General features: G+C 31.3%; 2 protein-coding genes across 3 annotated transcripts; both read left to right on the top strand.

Annotated features, from left to right (window-relative positions):
* Window positions 1-646: 646 nt before the first annotated feature.
* On the top strand, window positions 647-19,396 carry LOC123917788 (11S globulin seed storage protein 2-like). 2 transcript variants are annotated; one of them, XM_045969613.1, is made up of 4 exons: window positions 647-724; window positions 17,118-17,326; window positions 17,538-18,264; window positions 19,086-19,396. In XM_045969613.1, exons 2-4 carry the CDS (start codon window positions 17,131-17,133, stop codon window positions 19,237-19,239), a joined length of 1,077 nt encoding a protein of 358 aa, XP_045825569.1. In that variant the 5' UTR covers window positions 647-724; window positions 17,118-17,130; the 3' UTR covers window positions 19,240-19,396. The 2 variants fall into 2 exon arrangements, with proteins under 2 accessions (XP_045825569.1, XP_045825570.1); XM_045969614.1 differs by lacking the exon at window positions 647-724 and adding an exon at window positions 14,893-15,075.
* On the top strand, window positions 1,662-4,234 carry LOC123917790 (glutelin type-A 3-like). The gene is made up of 4 exons (XM_045969616.1): window positions 1,662-1,881; window positions 2,095-2,300; window positions 2,556-3,082; window positions 3,911-4,234. The coding sequence occupies exons 1-4, from the start codon at window positions 1,662-1,664 to the stop codon at window positions 4,062-4,064; spliced, it is 1,107 nt and encodes a 368-aa protein (XP_045825572.1). The 3' UTR covers window positions 4,065-4,234.
* Window positions 19,397-19,737: the final 341 nt, after the last annotated feature.

The following is a 19,737-nucleotide window of genomic DNA, read 5'->3' as shown; positions in this document are numbered from 1 at the left end:
AATGTAGTTAAAGATTTAGAAAGAAAATAAAACTAGAGAGAAAGTAGAACAATGAAAGTGATTGAAATTTCAAATGTGTATAGAGTGAAATTTAAGAATGGGAAAATAATTTGAATTTGAATGAAAAGTTAGGTTGGGAGAAAAAAAAAATTATGATGTGATAGGTGACATGATGCATGTGGCTTGGTGCAAATATGAGAAGCATGTGGCTTGGAGCATGTGGCTTGGTACAAAAAAGCTTCTACTTTGATCCTAACCATTTCGGTTAAGAGAAACATGTGGCTTGGTGTAAATATGATTTTTTCACTCACATTAAAGCCAAAACGGCTTAGTTGGCTCCAAAAATGGTCTGATTACTTGGTTACCTTAATTCAGTTTGTTAAATTTTGAACATTAATTATCCTTACTTTAGACACATGACATCATTTTAAGTAAGAACAATTGAGAGTTTTCCAGAACAATCAATTTTCTTACGTAGATTAGATAGATTATTTATCTTTTTCTAATATCTAAAAAAAATAAAAAGTACTACAACTTGTTTAAAAAGTACTACAACTTGTTTTCCCAGCAGATATTATTTAATCTACTTGTTTAACCATTTAAAACACTATTTATATCCCTCAAAGTCTTCATCTCAGCTTGCACATTTACGCATCTAGATTCCAACCCAATATTCTAAGTTCATTGGTTTTTCTCAGTTTCTTTAATTCCAAGATCGCTGCAGGTATGTTCACCACTTATAAATTTGATGATAATTATGGTTTCTCTAATCTTTTGTTGAGATTTAATTTCCACTTTGAGTTGAAGACTTTTATTTGATACTTTGAAATATTGTCTATTATTTTATATTTTTTAGATGCATTATTTGATATGAAATGCTGTCTAGATATCTTTTAAAGATATACACCTTCCTTTTTTTTTTATTAGCAAATAATTAATTGCAATATCATCAAATATCTCAACTTTTCATTTCTTTATCAAAAAAATATTGATGTACAAACTTTTACATTCATATTGATGTACAAATAAACAAAGGAAAATTTTGTAAAAAAAAAAAAAGAATGGAAAAGTTAGAAATATGAATGAGTCCAAGAATTTGTTCTTTCTATATATGTCCAAACAAAACATTTTGAATAAAAAAAGATTTAACAAAAAAAGAAATAAACTCAATAATATGTCTCAGTTATCACAAGCACCGAAGTACACCAACAATTGACATTTATATTTTGTGCAGTGATACTGAATGCGTACAGTCGTGCGGTTATGAATTTTTGGCCGTTTGATCTTGATCAGACGGTCCATAATTAAAGAATATTTTTATTTTATAATATGTGAAGTTTCAATCATAAAATTTTAGATTATCCGACTGAGATCAGACAGTTAGAAAATTGTGACTGCACATAATCCGAATCAGGAGTTGATCAACTACATTTAAAGAAATTTGTTTGAAAAAAATAAACTCGAATCCAGATTGAAGTAATAATTGGTTAAACTTTACTTATATCTGGCCGAATCGCAAATTACCAGATCAAGAATCGAGGGAATTAAGACCAAAACAAAAACAATACATATATAATGTGTTTTTGAGTGGTGTATTTAGCATTACTTTTTCAACCAAGTAATATGGATCACTAATTTATAATTGAAATGGTTTATTTTTCATGAACAAAAGAGATAAGAAATCAATGGAGTTTGATCTAACACCAAAGATAGCACAACCATTGATTGAGGGAGATGGTGGAGGGTATTACATTTGGTTAAGTTCTCAAGTTCCACTTTTGGCTAAGACAAATGTTGGTGCTGGTCAGCTTGTTCTTCAGCCAAGGGGATTTGCTCTTCCTCATTATGCTGATTCATCCAAAGTTGGTTATGTTATTGAAGGTAAAAGAATTAATCATCGTCGTTTTAATTAATCTAATCTCATGAATAAAAATTTAGTTTTATATTTTGTGAATAACGATCTTTTGGATTGATTCTATTGGCCATGCCACGTTTCAATCGTTATCAACAAAAATAGAATACTAAAAATGCATTTAAGTTTTTGTTTTTTAAAATTATTCGTTCAAAAATTTTCGCGATTTTTCTCAAATGTAGGAACTGACGGAGTGGCTGGAATGATACTCCCTAACACCAAAAAAGAGATAGTTTTGAAACTTAAGAAAGGAGATGTTATACCTGTTCCTGTTGGATGTGTTTCATGGTGGTTCAATGATGGCGACTCAAACCTTAACATTATATTTCTTGGAGAAACTTCAACAGCTCATGTTCCAGGGGAATTCACCTATTTTTTTCTAAGTGGTGTTCAAGTAGAGCTGTAAAAAGGGCCTTAAGGGGCCGGCCCTTTAAGGGGCGGACCCACTTATTCCTGATTATTAATTTTATTTAAATTTTAAATAATTTTTCTAGTGTCGTGAACTTATTCTCTTTTTCTTCAATCAGCACTGTCCACGATCGGCACCCTAAAAAAACTGTGTTTAAAATTTAAATAAAATTAATAATAAAAAATAAGTGGGTCCGCCCCTTAAAGGGCCGGCCCCTTAAGGCCCTTTTTACAGCTCTATGTTCAAGGACTTGTAGGAAGTTTCTCTAGTGATTTAATAAGCAAAGTATATAATTTTAATAAAGATGAAGTCAATAAGTTAACACAAAGTCAAAAGGATGTTGTGATAATCAAAATAGAAAAAGACCAACTAATGCCTAAGCCACAATTGGGCCTAACTAAAGACTTTGTTTATGACATTGATGCTAAAGTCCCGGACACCGAGGCCCAAAATGTAGGATTAGTAACAACCTTAACGGAGGTAGATTTTCCTTTTATTAAGGATGTTGGTTTGAGTGCGATTAGAGTTAAACTTGAACCTAATGCTATTAAGGCACCATCAAACTTAGTTACTCCTGGGATTCAGTTAATTTACATTGCTAAGGGAAGTGGAAAATTTGAAATTGTGGGATTAAATGGAAAACGTGTCTTGGATACTGAAGTTAAGGTTGGTCATTTGATTGTTGTGCCACAATTTTTTGTGGTTGCTCAAATTGCAGGTGAAGAAGGATTAGAGAGTTTTTCTATTGTCACAACTACTAAGTAAGTTGTTCCAACTTTAAAAATGAACATTGATTTTTCTTTTTTAAGAAAAGGGTCATATTTAACTAGTGTCCGAGAATTACTATTTAGAAAATTAAATTTATAATTTTTTTCGTCGTGATTAATTATTATATTAATTAATGACAAGATGCAACTCACCATAATTATTAGTTTTACTACCTACTTTCCCACCCCACCTTCTTTCTATAAAGGTTAAGAATCATATTCTAATTAATAGTGCGTTTGATCCGCTAAAAAATAAAAGACCGTAAATGACAACTTCAAAGGTACTATGTTTGATTTTAAAATTGTTCCTGATACTGGACAAACTAGGGGTCAAGTGAAGTGACAAGACAAAAAGTGAAATTCTTGTCTCCCAATGAACCACGGTACAACTTTTTTATCATCTGCACAAATTTTCTAAAGTAGCAGAATAACCTTTTTTTCTACCAAATATCGTATAACACAAATTTGTTCAAAACCTTAAGTGTTTGTCCTGTGTTGTTCTGTCTTGTACTACTTTATTCAGTATTTACGTTTTGCAAATCAAACAAACCCTAAATGAGATGAATATACAGGAAAAAAAATTATATTTATTTTCTTAACATATACGGTTAAAAACACATATTAACATTCTCCATTTTATTTTCTTAACTATTATTCTATAGACACTGGCATTTTATTTAAAATTAAGGTCATTAATATGGTTCATTATATTAAGTTGGTTGTGGTATATGAGTCTTAAACTTAGTTTTTACTAGTTGGTTTGGTTATACTGTTAGACATGCACATATATATTAATGAGTAATTGTATTTGTTGTATTGTAGGCCTGTGTTTGAAGAGTTGGCTGGCAAGGTATCGGTGTTGGGAGCCTTATCACCTACGGTGCAACAAGTGTCTTTCAATGTGGATTCTGAGTTTCAAAAGCTTTTCATATCTAAGACCACTCAAAACACAAATCTCATTCCCCCTACTATTTAGTTTATATATCAAAATAAATTCCCTGTGTCAGTTTTTTATGTTATAATAAGGTGTTTGTTTGTTTTGAATAATAAACCTTTCCTTAAAGGGTGGATGGAGTTTGCATGTTATGATGTTGTAGCTACACTATTAATAATTTTTACTTATGCTGTGTTTGATTTGGAAGAGAAGTTGTGAAGAGAGAAATAGGTAAGAGAGAGTGTGGGAATAGAGAAAAATGTGAGAAATAAAATAGATTTGATGTATTGTTTAATATAAGAGAATAAGAAAAGAAATAGGAGAAAGAGAAATCTATTTATTTTTTGAAAGTACAAGAATACCCTTAATTTAAAAAGTTACCATCAATTATTTTTTATCTTAATACAATTTAATTAAATAAAAGTTTTTTGAACATAATTAAATAAAAGTTAACATCACTATATCCTAGCCACCAAAATAAATTTCAGCCTTGTAAAAAAATTTCAACATTTAACAAAAAAAATGTTCAAAAAAATTTGATTTTGACCCAAAACGTGGAAATATAATGGTTTGGTCCAAAAACACGTCAAAAAAAGAAGAAGAGTATAACGAGTTAACGACTCATGATAAAAAAGAGGGCAAAATTGGAATTTTGTGAAAAAGTGTCTTGTGCTCCCACTTTCTTCGCATGCTAGAGAAGAAAGAAAAAGTAAGTGGACCGGATCATTTTTTTTTCTCTCTCTCTCAATTTTTTTTAGGAGAATGTTAACATGTGCATATATGACACATGTTAAGGTAGTAAAAATAGAAATTATGTCTTAGAATTTGTGCATTTTAACTTTTCAAGCATTAAATGTCTTGTATCATTAAATGTTAAATTTCTATATTAAGATACTTTATCATGTGCCCTATATGCACATGTTAACAAGACTTTTTTTTTATGCTAAACAATCAGGAGAAAATGAATTTCTTCTCTTTTTCTCTCTTATTTCTCTCTTGCAAATTCTTTTATACCAAATAAACCCTTAATACTACTATAAGTATTAAGGATGTGTTTGGTAAGTTCAATAAATTATTTTATAGCTTATTGGACTACCTTATAAGATTGTTCGAGAAAAATAAATTTATCTAATTTATAGCTTATTAGACTAGCTCTGTAATGAATTTTGTTTAACAAAAAACAATGGATTTGCGCACCCACGTTTCTTATAAAAGTGGTCTATTTGAGTAATGTTTCACATAATATGTACTACTACAATGTTTTGTAAAAAAGAAAAAAATGTACTACTACAATGAATTTTGTCTAACTAAAAAACAATATATATTTTGCGCACCCACGTTTCCTCATTGGGCTAATTTAAAACTACCTCCACTTTTGGAATTAATTTTTTTTTTGTTGGTGCATTCTAATTTTGGAAAATATTAATATTAAATAAGTTATTAATTTGATTGGATGGAACTTGGAAGCAAACTATCTCCTGCGATGTTTTTCACGTTCTCTACCCTGTGCAGATTTTAGTGGTTGATCCATCGATCAATATCACTAATCAATTATTCACATCTAGCCTTGTATTTTGTATAGTTCATATATTGAATTGAATAAGATATTAATTTATATGCAGCGTCATCAGTTATTTGAAAATATTTTTTAAAAAATTGATATATTTAATCCTCAAAATAGTTCTTATAAAATACAAATATAGACTTAAAGTAATTTTCTGAGCGACAAAATTTAAAAACTTGTAATTTTATAAGGACTAAAAATATATTTAACTAAAAATTATTAAACAAAATCACAATAATTTATGTACGAGCACCTTAAATAAGAGTGAATAAATTAAAAGATGTCATTAACAACCCGTATACATGGAAACTTATACATGTGAAACATGGGGGGGGTTGGAGCCCCTCCTTGTTCCCCCTTGGGTCCGTCCCTGATAGTGCATGTCCCATTTTCTCACAAATCTATAAATCCTTAAGGACTTAACTCAATTGATAAAAATATCATATTTTATATTAATGTGTCAAGATTCGAACCACAAATACTTAACTAATCTCGCCACTAAACGGAAAAAAAGAATACGAATCTACAATTAATTGGGTGAGTATATGACGTATTGATATGCACATGCACCACCCTCTTAAAAATGCTCATGCACGAGTTTTGCGCACCCACCAACCCACGTTATAAACGTCTTATAAAAATTCAAAACTTTGTCAAAAAAAAACATGTAAGTTCATAAAGCTAGTTTATATTTTATTGGACTAACTTATAAGTTTGTTTGATAATAATATGAAGGTTCTGTTTGGTAAAATAAAGTTATAAGCTAGCATATAGCGGATAACTGAAAAGCTAGCTGATTGAAATTAAAGTATTTGATAAAATTAACTTTTTAAATGATTGGTAAATATAAAAAGACATAAAAGGACATTTATATGTAGTGGGTAGTTTTTGTTTTAGTGGGTAGTTTTTTTTTTATAAAAAATAATTAAATTAAATTAAAGGTTAAAAATGGAAAAAACTGTAAAAAGCTATAAGCTATAAGCTCAAACGTTACTTGAAATAGCATCTCAAAAAAAGCTATAAGCTCGTGAGAAAAGCTTTTTACCAAACACTTTTATTTTTTTCAAACAAGCTTATAAGCTAGTCCAATAAGCTATAAGCTAGCTTATTGGACTTACCAAACACACCCGAAGTGTTTGCTAACGAGTTTCAGCTTATAACGTTTTTTGATATACTATTTCGGGTCTGTTTGGTAAAAATAAGCTATAAGCTAGCTGATAGCTGAAAAACTAGCTAATTGAAATTAAAGTGTTTGGTAAAATTAGCTTTTAAAGTGGTTAATAAATATAAAATGACATAATTGATAGTGGGTAGTTTTTTTTTAGATTGAGTAGTTATTAAATTAAAGGGTAAAAATGGAATAAAGTGTAAAAAGCTATTAGCTATAAGTTCAAACGCTACTTGAAATAACATCTGGAAAAAAGCTATAAGCTGGTAAAAAAAGTTTGTTACCAAACACCTCTAATTTTTTGAAACAAATTTATAAACTTATATAATAAGCTATAAGCTAGCTTATTTGTGTTACCATTCAACTAGCGTTTGAGCTTATAACTTTTTACAATTTATTCCATTTTTATCCTTATTATTTTCATTTTATTACTTTATTACCATTATTTAAATTAGAGAAACCGACTCTTTCAAAGACAAAAGAAAAAAAACTGCTCCACTGCTATGGTCACGTTTCATTCTTTGACCGTGATTTAATTCTTGTCATGTAACTGGTGGATTTTTAGATGGATCTTTCAAGACAAAAAAATTTGTAGCTTTTACGATTGCAGAAGAATCTAAATTGTGTTGTTAAGTGGTGAATGGGATAGTAGTTATCCAACTCTCATTATTAAACATTCCTTTAAAAAAAAAACTCATTATTAAACATAGCTTAAAATGTAATTTAAGTGGAAATTGATTCATGAAAGAGGATAAGCGGTTGTTATAAGGGATTATTTTGTATTTGTTATATTTTCACAAATGCAATTGTTGATGTGGAACAGCGCCATTGTTGATGTGGTGCAGAGAGGAGGAGAACGATGCAATGCAAACAATGAGTTGATGGAAAATTAAATTATTATGTATTTTTGGTCATTTTATATTTATAATAGTTAAATTTACCAAACATCTCAATTTTAATAAGTTAGTTTTTCAACTAGCAGCTATAAGCTGTAAAGAATCATGAAGATTCCTCAATTAAAGAATCAAATCAAGACAAACCATTGGAAAATAATATGTGTGAATGCATTGCCTTGATACATGGAGTAAAATCAAATAATACTCATAAAAGCTCTCAATGAGTTTTCCATATATATTAGTACCGTTGGTTTATGCTTAGCCAAATAATAGTAATAAAGCCACACTTATGATATTCCTTATATGTAATAGTACCGTTGGTCTTATGCTTATAAATTGTACTAATAGTGTATCACACAAGAGCAAGCAATACAAGTATCTCACGTGAAACAATTCTTTTCATTTCAATATCATTATTTTCATTTTCATTATGGTATCAGTGGAACCTAAACTCACAATTTCATCATTTCACCAATGCTCCAACCTGGTTTCAATCAAACTATCCACCACAAATTTCTTGCTATGGAAATCGCAAATCCTACCATTGATTCGAGGCCTTCACCTTGAGCATCACATCACAAGCTCTGAAAAACCGCTTGATGAAATCACTGATTCATCCGGGAAGAAATCAAACAATCCTGACAAAGAGCAATGGGTGTTCAATGATGGATTACTCACATCATGGCTCCTTAGCAATATGAAGGAAGAAACTCTTAGTTTGATCTATGGTGGAGATACAGCTTATTCAATTTGGAGTACAATCAATGATCAACTGCTGCCAAATAGTGAAGATAGTGAGGCTCAACTCAAAAATAATTTGTATGGCTTATCAAAAGGGAACTTGTCCCTAGATGAGTACATAAGAAAATTCAAAGATATTTGTGACAAACTTGCAGCCATTGGAAAGTCACTCTCAGATGTGGACAAAGTATTCCAAATCTCAAAGGGGCTTGGAATCAAATATAAAGAGTTCAAAATTGCAGTTCTATCAAAACCTCCATACCCTTCATTTCATCAATTTATTATGTCTTTGCAAAATTTTGAACAGGTTTATCTTGCTGAAGAAAAGTCTTCCATTGATCATAATCAAGCTTTCTTTACCCATAGAGGAAGAGGAAGTAACATGCGTGGAGGTAGAAGCAATCATAGAGGACGTGGCTCACACAATTTTACTCAAAATCGTCCCAATAAAAGTCACAACTTTCAAGCCTCTAACTCCAGGTTTGCTCCGAGTTCAAGTACCAATTTGAAAGCACCACCAAAAGAAGAAAACAAGGAAGCTTGTCAAATTTGTGGTAGAACAAATCACATTGCCACTAAGTGCTTTTACAGGTATGACTACAGCAATGTAGAAGAAAAAGCCCAAGAAGCATTAGCATCATTATACCTTAATGATGATAATGATCAAGATTTCTATGTTGACTCGGGAGCAACCACCCATATGACAAACACAGGAGGTAACTTACAAAATCTTAAACCTTATTTTGGCACTGACAAAGTTTTTGTTGGAAATGGGCAAGCTTTACCTATCACCCATAAAGGTAAAATATTTCTTAAAACTACACAAGGTAAGCTTCGTCTAAACAATACTTTGGTAGTGCCCAACCTCAAAAAGAACCTATTATCAGTTAGTCAACTTACTAATGATAATGATTGTATTTTTGAATTTAACTCTAATGGTTTTGTCATTAAGGATCAGAAACAAAATATCATAGCCGAAGGACATAAACAAGGCAACCTTTATGCACTAAAGGGGGAAACTTTTGAAGCTCTTTCCACTATTAAGGAAGCATCTCCTGAAATTTGGCACGCACGTTTAGGACATCCAAATTTTAAATTCTTGCAAACTTTAGAAAATAAGCAAGTCATCAATGTTTCAAATTGGTTAACAAAAAATACTTTATGTACTAGTTGTCAATTTGGAAAACGTTGTAAACTTTCGTTCAATAAATCTAATTCAACTTCACATTTTCCTTTAGAAAAAATTCATAGTGATTTATGGGGACCGGCTCCCACTATTTCCTCTCAAAAATTTCAATATTATGTAGTTTTTGTTGATGATTTTACTCGATACACATGGTTATATCCTTTAAAAAATAAATCTGATTTTTATGCATGCTTTCTTAAATTTCAAGCTTTTGTTGAGAAACATTTTGACAGAAAGATCAAAATATTTCAAAGTGATGGTGGCGGTGAATTCACCTCAAATGAGTTTATGAATCATTTGACATATAGTGGTATTGCTCAACAGCTGTCGTGTCCTTACACACCAGAACAAAATGGTCTTGCTGAACGAAAACATCGACACATTGTTGAAACGGGGTTAACTTTACTTTTTCATGCAAATATTCCCTTAAAATTTTGGGTTGATGCTTTCTTGACTTCTGTTTATCTTATTAATCGACTACCTCTATCATCTATTGGTAAGGACACTCCATACTTTAAACTTTTTGGCAAACATCCCGATTATTCTGGGCTTAGAATTTTTGGTTGTCAATGTTTTCCATACTTAAAGACACCTGGATTGCACAAGTTTTCTAGAAAAACTGCGTCTTGTGTCTTTTTAGGATATAGCCCACTTCATAAAGGATATCGTTGTCTTGATTCACACACTCACCGTGTTTACATTTCACGCCATGTAGTTTTTAATGAAAATTATTTTCCTTATTTACATCATACAAATTCCACACACTCACAATCTTATGATTCTTCCATTACTACATTTCCTAACTCTGATGAATGGTTTTCAGGAAAAATAGATGACACCTTAGCACCCAAAGAATCATCAAACATTACCTCTAAACCGCTGGTCTTGGATCTAACTGACCCCTCTTCACCTAATTCAACTCAACCACCCTTAATTGTCAATAACATAGACCCTGTTACCTCTAATATTGAGGCAAGCACATATTCTCCATCACCTCCTTCCACAACGGTTAACCAACCATCAGTTGATATTGAACCTCACATATCCAATAACCATGTTAATCCTATACCTACTACTAGTAGACCAACACGAGACAAACATCCTCCATCTTACCTAAAAGACTTTCATTGCCCAACCATCAGCAAAACTCCCCACTCTCATGATGCCCTGATCATCTCAACCGAAGAGCCTAAGACTTTTAAAACTGCACTTAAATACACAAATTGGAGAAGTGCTATGCATGATGAAATTGATGCTCTTCATCACAACCATACTTGGTCTCTTGTTCCTCGCCCACCTAGCGCCAATGTTGTTGGTTCTAAATGGATCTTTCGAACAAAAATGAAAGAAGATGGCACTATTGACAGGTTTAAAGCTCGACTCGTAGCCAAAGGATATACACAAATTCCTGGCCTTGACTTTGGGGAAACTTTCAGCCCAGTTGTCAAAGCTCCAACAATACGGGTTGTTCTCTCTTTAGCTTTACATTTCAAATGGCCTCTCAAACAATTAGATGTGAAGAATGCTTTTTTACATGGAACTCTCAACGAACGTGTCTACATGGAACAACCTCCAGGCTTTGTACATTCGCAGTATCCTAATCATGTTTGCCTTCTTCATAAATCCCTTTATGGTCTCAAACAAGCACCACGTGCTTGGTTTGAAAAATTATATACTTGTCTTGTTTCTATTGGATTTACATGTAGTAAAGCTGATTCATCACTCTTCATTTATCGTCATGACACTAACTTTATTATTTTGCTTGTCTATGTAGATGATGTTATCATTACAGGAAATAATTCAAACTTCATATCTAGTCTTACCCAACGTCTCAACAAGGACTTCGCTCTCAAAGACTTGGGACAACTACATTATTTCTTAGGTCTTGAAATTAGATATTTTTCTGGTGGCATCACAATCTCCCAAACAAAATATGCACGAGATATTCTAGCAAAAGCCAAAATGCTCGAAGCTTCAAAAATCAACACTCCTATTGCTCACAAAGCCATTGAACTATCTGATGATCACGAATTTGTGGACCCTACCGAATATCGTAGTTTATGTGGTTCTCTCCAATACCTTACCTTCACAAGACCAGACATTACACACGCTGTAAACATTGTGTGTCAACATTTTCAAAATCCAACAAAAAAGGACATGCGTGCAGTCAAACGCATTTTGCGCTATATCAAAGGAACTTTGACACACGGTCTTCGGTATTTATCTCAAAGCTCTCTAACTCTTAATGCTTTTTGTGATGCAGATTGGGCAGGATGTCCGACTACTAGAAGAAGCACAACTGGTTATTGCATCTTTCTTGGATCAAATTGCATATCTTGGGCCTCTAAGAAGCAACCTACAGTCTCTCGTTCGAGCACTGGAGCTGAATATAGGTCATTGGCAACCACCTCTGCTGAATTAACGTGGCTCCAACATCTCCTCCATGACATAGGCATCAAACTGGAACGACGACCACTCCTCCTTTGTGATAACAAAAGTGCAATTCACTTGGCTCATAATCCAGTGTTTCATGCTCGTACCAAACACATTGAAATAGATTATCATTTCATCAGAGAAAAAGTTACCACGGGTCACCTCCAACTTCAGTACTTACCTACAACTCAACAAATTGCAGATGTTTTCACCAAAGCATTGGGTAAAGATTCCTTTGCCACTTTTCGTTACAAGCTTGGCGTTCATCCACACTCTCTGCCAACCTTGAAGGGGGATGTAAAGAATCATGAAGATTCCTCAATTAAAGAATCAAATCAAGACAAACCATTGGAAAATAATATGTGTGAATGCATTGCCTTGATACATGGAGTAAAATCAAATAATACTCATAAAAGCTCTCAATGAGTTTTCCATATATATTAGTACCGTTGGTTTATGCTTAGCCAAATAATAGTAATAAAGCCACACTTATGATATTCCTTATATGTAATAGTACCGTTGGTCTTATGCTTATAAATTGTACTAATAGTGTATCACACAAGAGCAAGCAATACAAGTATCTCACGTGAAACAATTCTTTTCATTTCAATATCATTATTTTCATTTTCATTATAAGCTAGCTTATCAGCTATCAGTTAGCTTTTCAACTATCAGCTAGCTTATAGCTTACTTTTACCGAACAAACCTTTAATATAGATATTTTTCTCCAAGTAATATAGTGATCAAATACGTGGATAAGCCAGAGAATTCTGAGTACTTTTTCGTTTTATCACCAGTTTAATTTGGTTCGGAGGTCAGTTATGACATAAAATGGTTCAAACCTCTTTCCGATCGCAGTTCTGATGGATCGAACAATGATATTTCCTACTAAATTCAGCGCCAATATCATCAAACCAACTAATGATCGGTGAAAATTCTGAGTTTAAATTTAGACATTGTAAATAAGTATCATACAGAGTGATATTTTCCAAGACATTTAGGCTCTGTTTGGTAAAAATAAGTTATAAGCTAGCTGATAATTGATAAGTTAGCTTATAGCTAAAAAGCTAGCTTATAGCTTATAGCTGATAGCTGATGGCTGATAGCTTATAGCTGAAAAGATAGTAGAATAAAATTAAAGTGTTTGGCAAATTTAGATGTTGTAAGTACAAAATGACATAAAAATACATGGTTAGTGGGTAGTTTTTTTTTTGGTAAGTGTTAGTGGGTAGTTATTATAATTTTTAAAAAATAAATAAATAAAATTAATGAGGGTAATTATGGAATAAAATGAAAAAGCTATAAGCTATAAGCTCATACGCTACTTGAAATAGCATCTCAAAAAACACTATAAGCTAGTTAGAGAGGCTCGTTACCAAACACCTCACATTTTTTTCAAACAAGCTTATAAGCTAGTACAATAAGCTATAAGCTAGCTTATTAGACTTACCAAACCGTGCCTTAAAACCTATTTGACAAAATATAATAAACTTATTGAATTTTCAGTGTTGACTAAGGGACGAAATTTAAATGGGGACCAAAAGTGACGATAATCTCTTCAAAAAATTTTAAAAAATTTGTTAATATTGCTATATTATTATATAATTTGTTTAATTTTACTTTTGGTCGCTCCTATTTTATTAAACTCACTAAAAATAGTACCCTATTTTAATTCAATGTTTTAGGTTCTATTTTTATATTTGTTGTAAATTTGATCTCAACAAATGTTTTCTCCCCTAAAAATGGTATTTGTTTTGTACCAAAAAGGTGATTTGTTGACAATTTTTTTTTGAAACTTAAAATATATGACAAAAATATATGTCTTTTAGGACCAATATGACAAAAATATATGTCTTTAAGGACCAATCCGGGCCTTTTTTTCCTTTAAGGGACCAATCCGAACCTTTTTTTCTTTAAGGGATCATTGTAAAACCTAAAATGTCTTTAAGGGACCAATAGACTAATTAAGCCTTATAAATATAAAATGACATAAAAAATATATTTAATTAGTATTTTACATTTTTTTTAAGCAAGACAACAATGATAATATTGAGGAAGAAAAATGATAAACTAACCATATATAGTAAAAGAGCAATGCTATATAGAGCGAAAACTTGTCTCACGAAATGATCACGAAGGCTGGCTACTTTATCTTCTAGGCAAAGCTTGTCACTCAAAGTTAAAATGTACAATACAAACACACATAACACAACTTATGAACTATTTTTTAATACAAAATAAAATTTAAACAATCCAAATAATTCATTCAGTCAGCTGCAATTTGCAACACATAGTCTCAATGGATGATAACGGAACTTGCCATGTTGAAGTAAAAAAATGGGGTTTACAGTTGCAGCCAAACGTGGCAGCCGTAGATCCATTTATGTTAATAAAGTGAAGGGGTGATCGGTGGAAAAGTAAGAAAATTATTTTTGCAAAAAGGAAAAAGGAAGGAGAACCATAAAATTAAGGATACAACAAGCAAATAACTGCTTCGTGAAATGTTCGTGAAATTTCTTTCGCGATATATAGCATTTTTCATAGTAAAAATAAGTAATAAGTGTTTCCGTGTTCTTAATTTATTAGTTGGTAGAGACATTGCATTACACATGCATGAGCAGATATTCGAACCCAGACATTTCACTTATTCACTTTTTAGATTAAAATTTTAAATCACTAGACTACTAAAAAAAATTATAAGTTCGTGAAAAAAATAAATAACAATTATCAGACAACTGTTTTAATCATATGAGGATAAGATATACTCAAACTTTTAATATATTATCTTTTTTTTTTTAATATCTGTTTAATCCAAAAAAGTACTACTATTACTATTTTCCCAGCTAATCATATCAGCATTCAATTATTAATTAATTTATTACAACTTGTCTCAGACTAGTAGTAAAACTCTTGTGATAAAGTACTTAATACTATTACCATTTAAAACTCTATTTATATCCCTCAAAGTCTTCACCTCAGCTTGCACATTTACGCATCTAGATTCCAATCCAACATTCTAAGTTCATTGCTTTTTCTCAGTTTCTTTAATTCCAAGATCGCTGCAGGTATGTTCATCACTTATATGAATTTGATAATAATTATGGTTTCTCTAATCTTTTGTTGTGAGATTTAATTTCCATTTTGAGTTGAAGACTTTTATTTGATATTTTGAAATATTGTCTATTATTTTCTATTTTTTTTTTGTATTTTTTAGATGCATTATTTGATATGGAATGTTGTCTAGCTATCTTTTAAAGATGCACCTTTTTTTTAGCAAATAATTAATTTGGTATATGCAATATTATCAATATCTCAACTATTTAATATTGGGAAATTACTAAAAAGTGTACTCGGGCCACAAGTTAAGTAGACCGTCCGTAACAAAATATAAGCAAAAATTATTTTTTAGGTTCATTGTATGATTAATGTATCTAGTCTATAATATAGTCTAAATATAGTAATCATACAATAAACCTATAAAAAATAACTTTTGCTTATATTTTATTACATATTAATAAAGGATATTATGTGTTGAAATTTGTGCATTTAATATTTAAAAAATTATTTTTTCAATATTAATATATTTTTTAATTCTTTTATTTTTGTATAATTAACAAATGCTCCGAAGATACTATTTATCATGAGCCTTAACATCGATAGCATTGATGTACGGATGGAAAAATTAGAAATATGAATGGAGTAAACTGTCAAATACCCTCTAAAATTTTAAAATTCATCAAATACCCCATAAAATTTGGAAATAGACAAATACCCCCTAAAATTATAAAAAGTCAATCAAATTGCCTCCGGCACTACCAGTCAGAGTCCATGTCAGGGGTAATTTGATTGACGTTTTATAATTTCAGGAAGATATTTGACAAATTTTGAAATTTCAGAGAGTATTTCACAGTTTACGATATGAATGATTGAGTGCAAGAATTTGTTCTTTCTATATATCTTTGGGCTAGCCACGACAAACAAAAAATTTTGAATAGAAAAAATAAGCAAACTCAATAATATCTCAATTATCATAAGTATTGAAGTATACACCAACATATATAAAACAACTACTCCGTATATACAAAAACAAGGATGTAGTTCATGGGTTCAGATTCAGTGCGGTCACTAATTTAGGGTGTAGTCATGGATTTTTGGCCCTTTGATGTCCATAGTAAATGAATATTTTGATTTTATAAAATATGATATTTCTGTCATAAAATTTTAGAACGTCGATTGAGATCAGGCGGTCTAGAAACTGTGACTACACGATTGCACAAAAATACAAATTTGTAGCTGGTCAACTACATTTAAATAAACCTGTTCGGAAGAGTAAGCTCGAATCTAGATTGAAATCGTTGGTTAAACTTTACTTATATCTAGCCGGATCTCGAATTAGCGGAACAAGAATAGAGGATTAACACCAAAACAATATATACGAGGTTGCTAACTTACTCCTACTTATTTTTATGTGGAAGTAAATTAACAAACATACTACCATTATATATATTTACCAAAAACCCACTTTTATCTTTACAAACCAATTTAAGTTATAAGGGTTGTTTTGTAAATTTGTTTTGTTAATAAAAAACATGTGTTTTTTTTAATACATTAAAAACATGTTTTTAAGTGGAAGTAATTACTCCTCCGTCCCTTAATATAAATCCCCTTTGCAATTTTTTACGATTATTAAGAAAAGTTAGTAGTGTAATAAATGTGTACTTTTTGGGTATTACAATTATTATATTGTCCTTTGAGAAAAGATGTAATAGGGACAAATTTAAATGGGGCTTATATTTAAAGACAAATTTTTTCTTTGAAAGAGTGCTTATAATTAGGGACGGAGGGAGTATTTGTCAAAACAAAATATTTTGATAAGTAAAAAAAATTAGCCAAAGTTTCAACTAGCATTATGGTATCATCTATAATTGTCGAATTGCAATTTTTTTTTTTCATTATCTATTTCTTAATTTTTGTTTGTTTGTTGTGAAAAAAACATCTTATTCAATTATTTGTTTTACGTCAATGCTTCTATGCTTTTTTCTACATAAATTTAAAAGGATCACTAATTTATAATTGAAATGGTTGATTAATTTTTCATGAACAAAAGAGATAAGAAATCAATGGAGTTAGATCTAACACCAAAGACAGCACAACCATTGCTCGAGGGAGATGGTGGTGGTTATTACATTTGGTTAAGTTCTCAAGTTCCACTTTTGGCTAAGACGAATGTTGGTGCTGGTCAACTTGTTCTTCAGCCAAGGGGATTTGCTCTTCCTCATTATGCTGATTCATCCAAAGTTGGTATTGTTACAGAAGGTATAAGAATTAATCATCATCGTTTTAATTAATCTAATCTAATGAACAAAAAAATAGTTTTATATTTTGTAAATGACGATCTCTATGATTGATTCTGTTGGCTTTGCCGCGTTTCAATCGTTGTCAGCAAAAATAGAAGACTAAAAATACATTTAAATTTTTGTTTTTTAAAATTATTCCCTCAAATTTTCGTGTTTTTTCTCAAATGTAGGGACTGATGGAGTAGTTGGAATGATACTCCCCAACACCAAAAAAGAGATAGTTTTGAAACTTAAGAAAGGAGATGTTATACCTGTCCCTATTGGAGGTGTTTCATGGTGGTTCAATGATGGTGACTCAAACCTTAACATTATATTTCTTGGAGAAACTTCAACGGCTCATGTTCCAGGGGAATTCACTTATTTTTTCCTAAGTGGTGTTCAAGGACTTTTAGGAAGTTTCTCTAGTGATTTAATAAGCAAAGTATATAATTTCAATAAAGATGAAGTGAATAAGTTAACACAAAGTCAAAAGGGTGTTGTGGTAATTAAATTAGAAAAAGACCAACCAATGCCTAAGCCACAATTGAGCCTAACTAAAGACTTTGTTTATGACATTGATTCTAAAGTCCCAGAAGTTAAGTCCCAAAATGTAGGATTAGTCACAACCTTAACAGAGAAAGATTTTTCTTTTATTAAGGATGTTGGTTTGAGTGTGATTAGAGTTAAACTTGAACCTAATGCTATTAAGGCACCATCAAACTTAGTTACCCCTGGGATTCAGTTAATTTACATAGCTAGAGGAAGTGGAAAATTTGAAATTGTGGGATTAAGTGGAAAACGTGTCTTGGATAGTGAAGTTAAGGTTGGTCATTTGATTGTTGTGCCACAATTTTTTGTGGTTGCTCAAATTGCAGGTGAAGAAGGATTGGAGAGTTATTCTATTGTCACAACTACCAAGTAAGTTGATTGAGCTTATTCAGATATTGAACTTTAAACATTTTTTTTAAAAGAAAATATGAATTTATATAAGAATTTAAAATCACACTTCTTTTCTTTTCCTCCGTAATTAATTATTTATAGTAATGATATAATTTAGCTTAGGAGTACTACATTAAAGTTCAAATACAATAATAATTGTTTCATTCTACCTCAAGTGCGTCACACCACGGTATTGTCCGCTTCGGGCCGCATATGAGTCCTAGTGGTTTTGTCCCTTGTAAAAGGAACCTACCTTTAACCTCGATTCCCAAACGATGTAAGACTTTTTATGTGTCCGGAATAGTTGCTCCTCAATTAAGGCTAAGGAGGGGCTAGAGGGCACGAGGTGTCTACCCCCTCCTTCTAGCACTAAAGTTTGGTTCCAACCTCAAGTGCGTCACACCACGTTCCAAGGTATTGTCCGCTTTATGCTTCATATGAGCTCTCACGATTTTGTCCTTTGTAAAAGGCGTATCAGTGGATTAAGTAAGGTGTGTGAGAGTTGTATATAAACTACTCTTAGTCTCAATTCCTAAACAATGTGAGACTTTCAGGTGTACCAGAACACACTCTACATTTTTTTTTGGGATAAATATATAATGCTCTACACATTTTAACTTATGAGATAATTAAACTATATGTAGTTGATATTAAAGTTTTCTTCCTTTACCAAATTCAATTATCAGTTTAAAAAAATTAGTTCATGAATTAGATTTTTTTTTTTTTTTTTGTCATAGGAGTAGTTGGTTTGGTTAATCAAGGGTGACTTGCACTAACAAAATTAAATATAATTCTTACAGGCCATTGTTTGAAGAATTAGCTGGTAAGACATCAGTTTGGGGAGCCTTATCACCTACGGTGCAACAAGTGTCTTTCAATGTGGATTCTAAGTTTCAAAAGCTTTTCATATCCAAGACAACAAAAAACACGAATCTCATTCCCCCTACTATTTAATTTGACTTGTTTATATATATGAGAATAAATTTCTTATGTTGGTTTATGTAGTAATAAGGTGTTTGTTTGTACCAAAAATAAATAAGGTCTTTGTTTGTTTTTTTATTTTGAAATTTGGATAATAAACCCTTCTTAGAAGCGGATGAAATTTGCATGAGATGATGTTGGAAGTATCAAACTTTTTCCAAACTTATGTTGGAAGTATCTACTTTCTCTCGTAGATTAAATTAGGTTGCATAATATGCATAAGTAAAGAACCTGACTCCTTTAAGACGAGCAATTTATTTTAAAGTATAAACTGGAGTAATTTTATTTTATTAGTAATTGATGATTAATCAATCAACGATAGAATGGTCTTACACATTAACTTGACCAATATTTAGTGTCAGATACAAATTAGTAACGGATGTATTTTTTTTTTTTTCTGACTACAACGGATGTATGTTAGATTCTTAACGGGTGAAATGTCTAAATTAAATTTAGACTAAGAGACATATT

This window comes from Trifolium pratense, linkage group LG3 (assembly GCF_020283565.1).
Source record: "Trifolium pratense cultivar HEN17-A07 linkage group LG3, ARS_RC_1.1, whole genome shotgun sequence".
NCBI classification, from domain to species: domain Eukaryota; kingdom Viridiplantae; phylum Streptophyta; class Magnoliopsida; order Fabales; family Fabaceae; genus Trifolium; species Trifolium pratense.
Note: the sequence above shows the minus strand (reverse complement) of the source record. Positions and strands in the feature narration are given on the sequence as shown.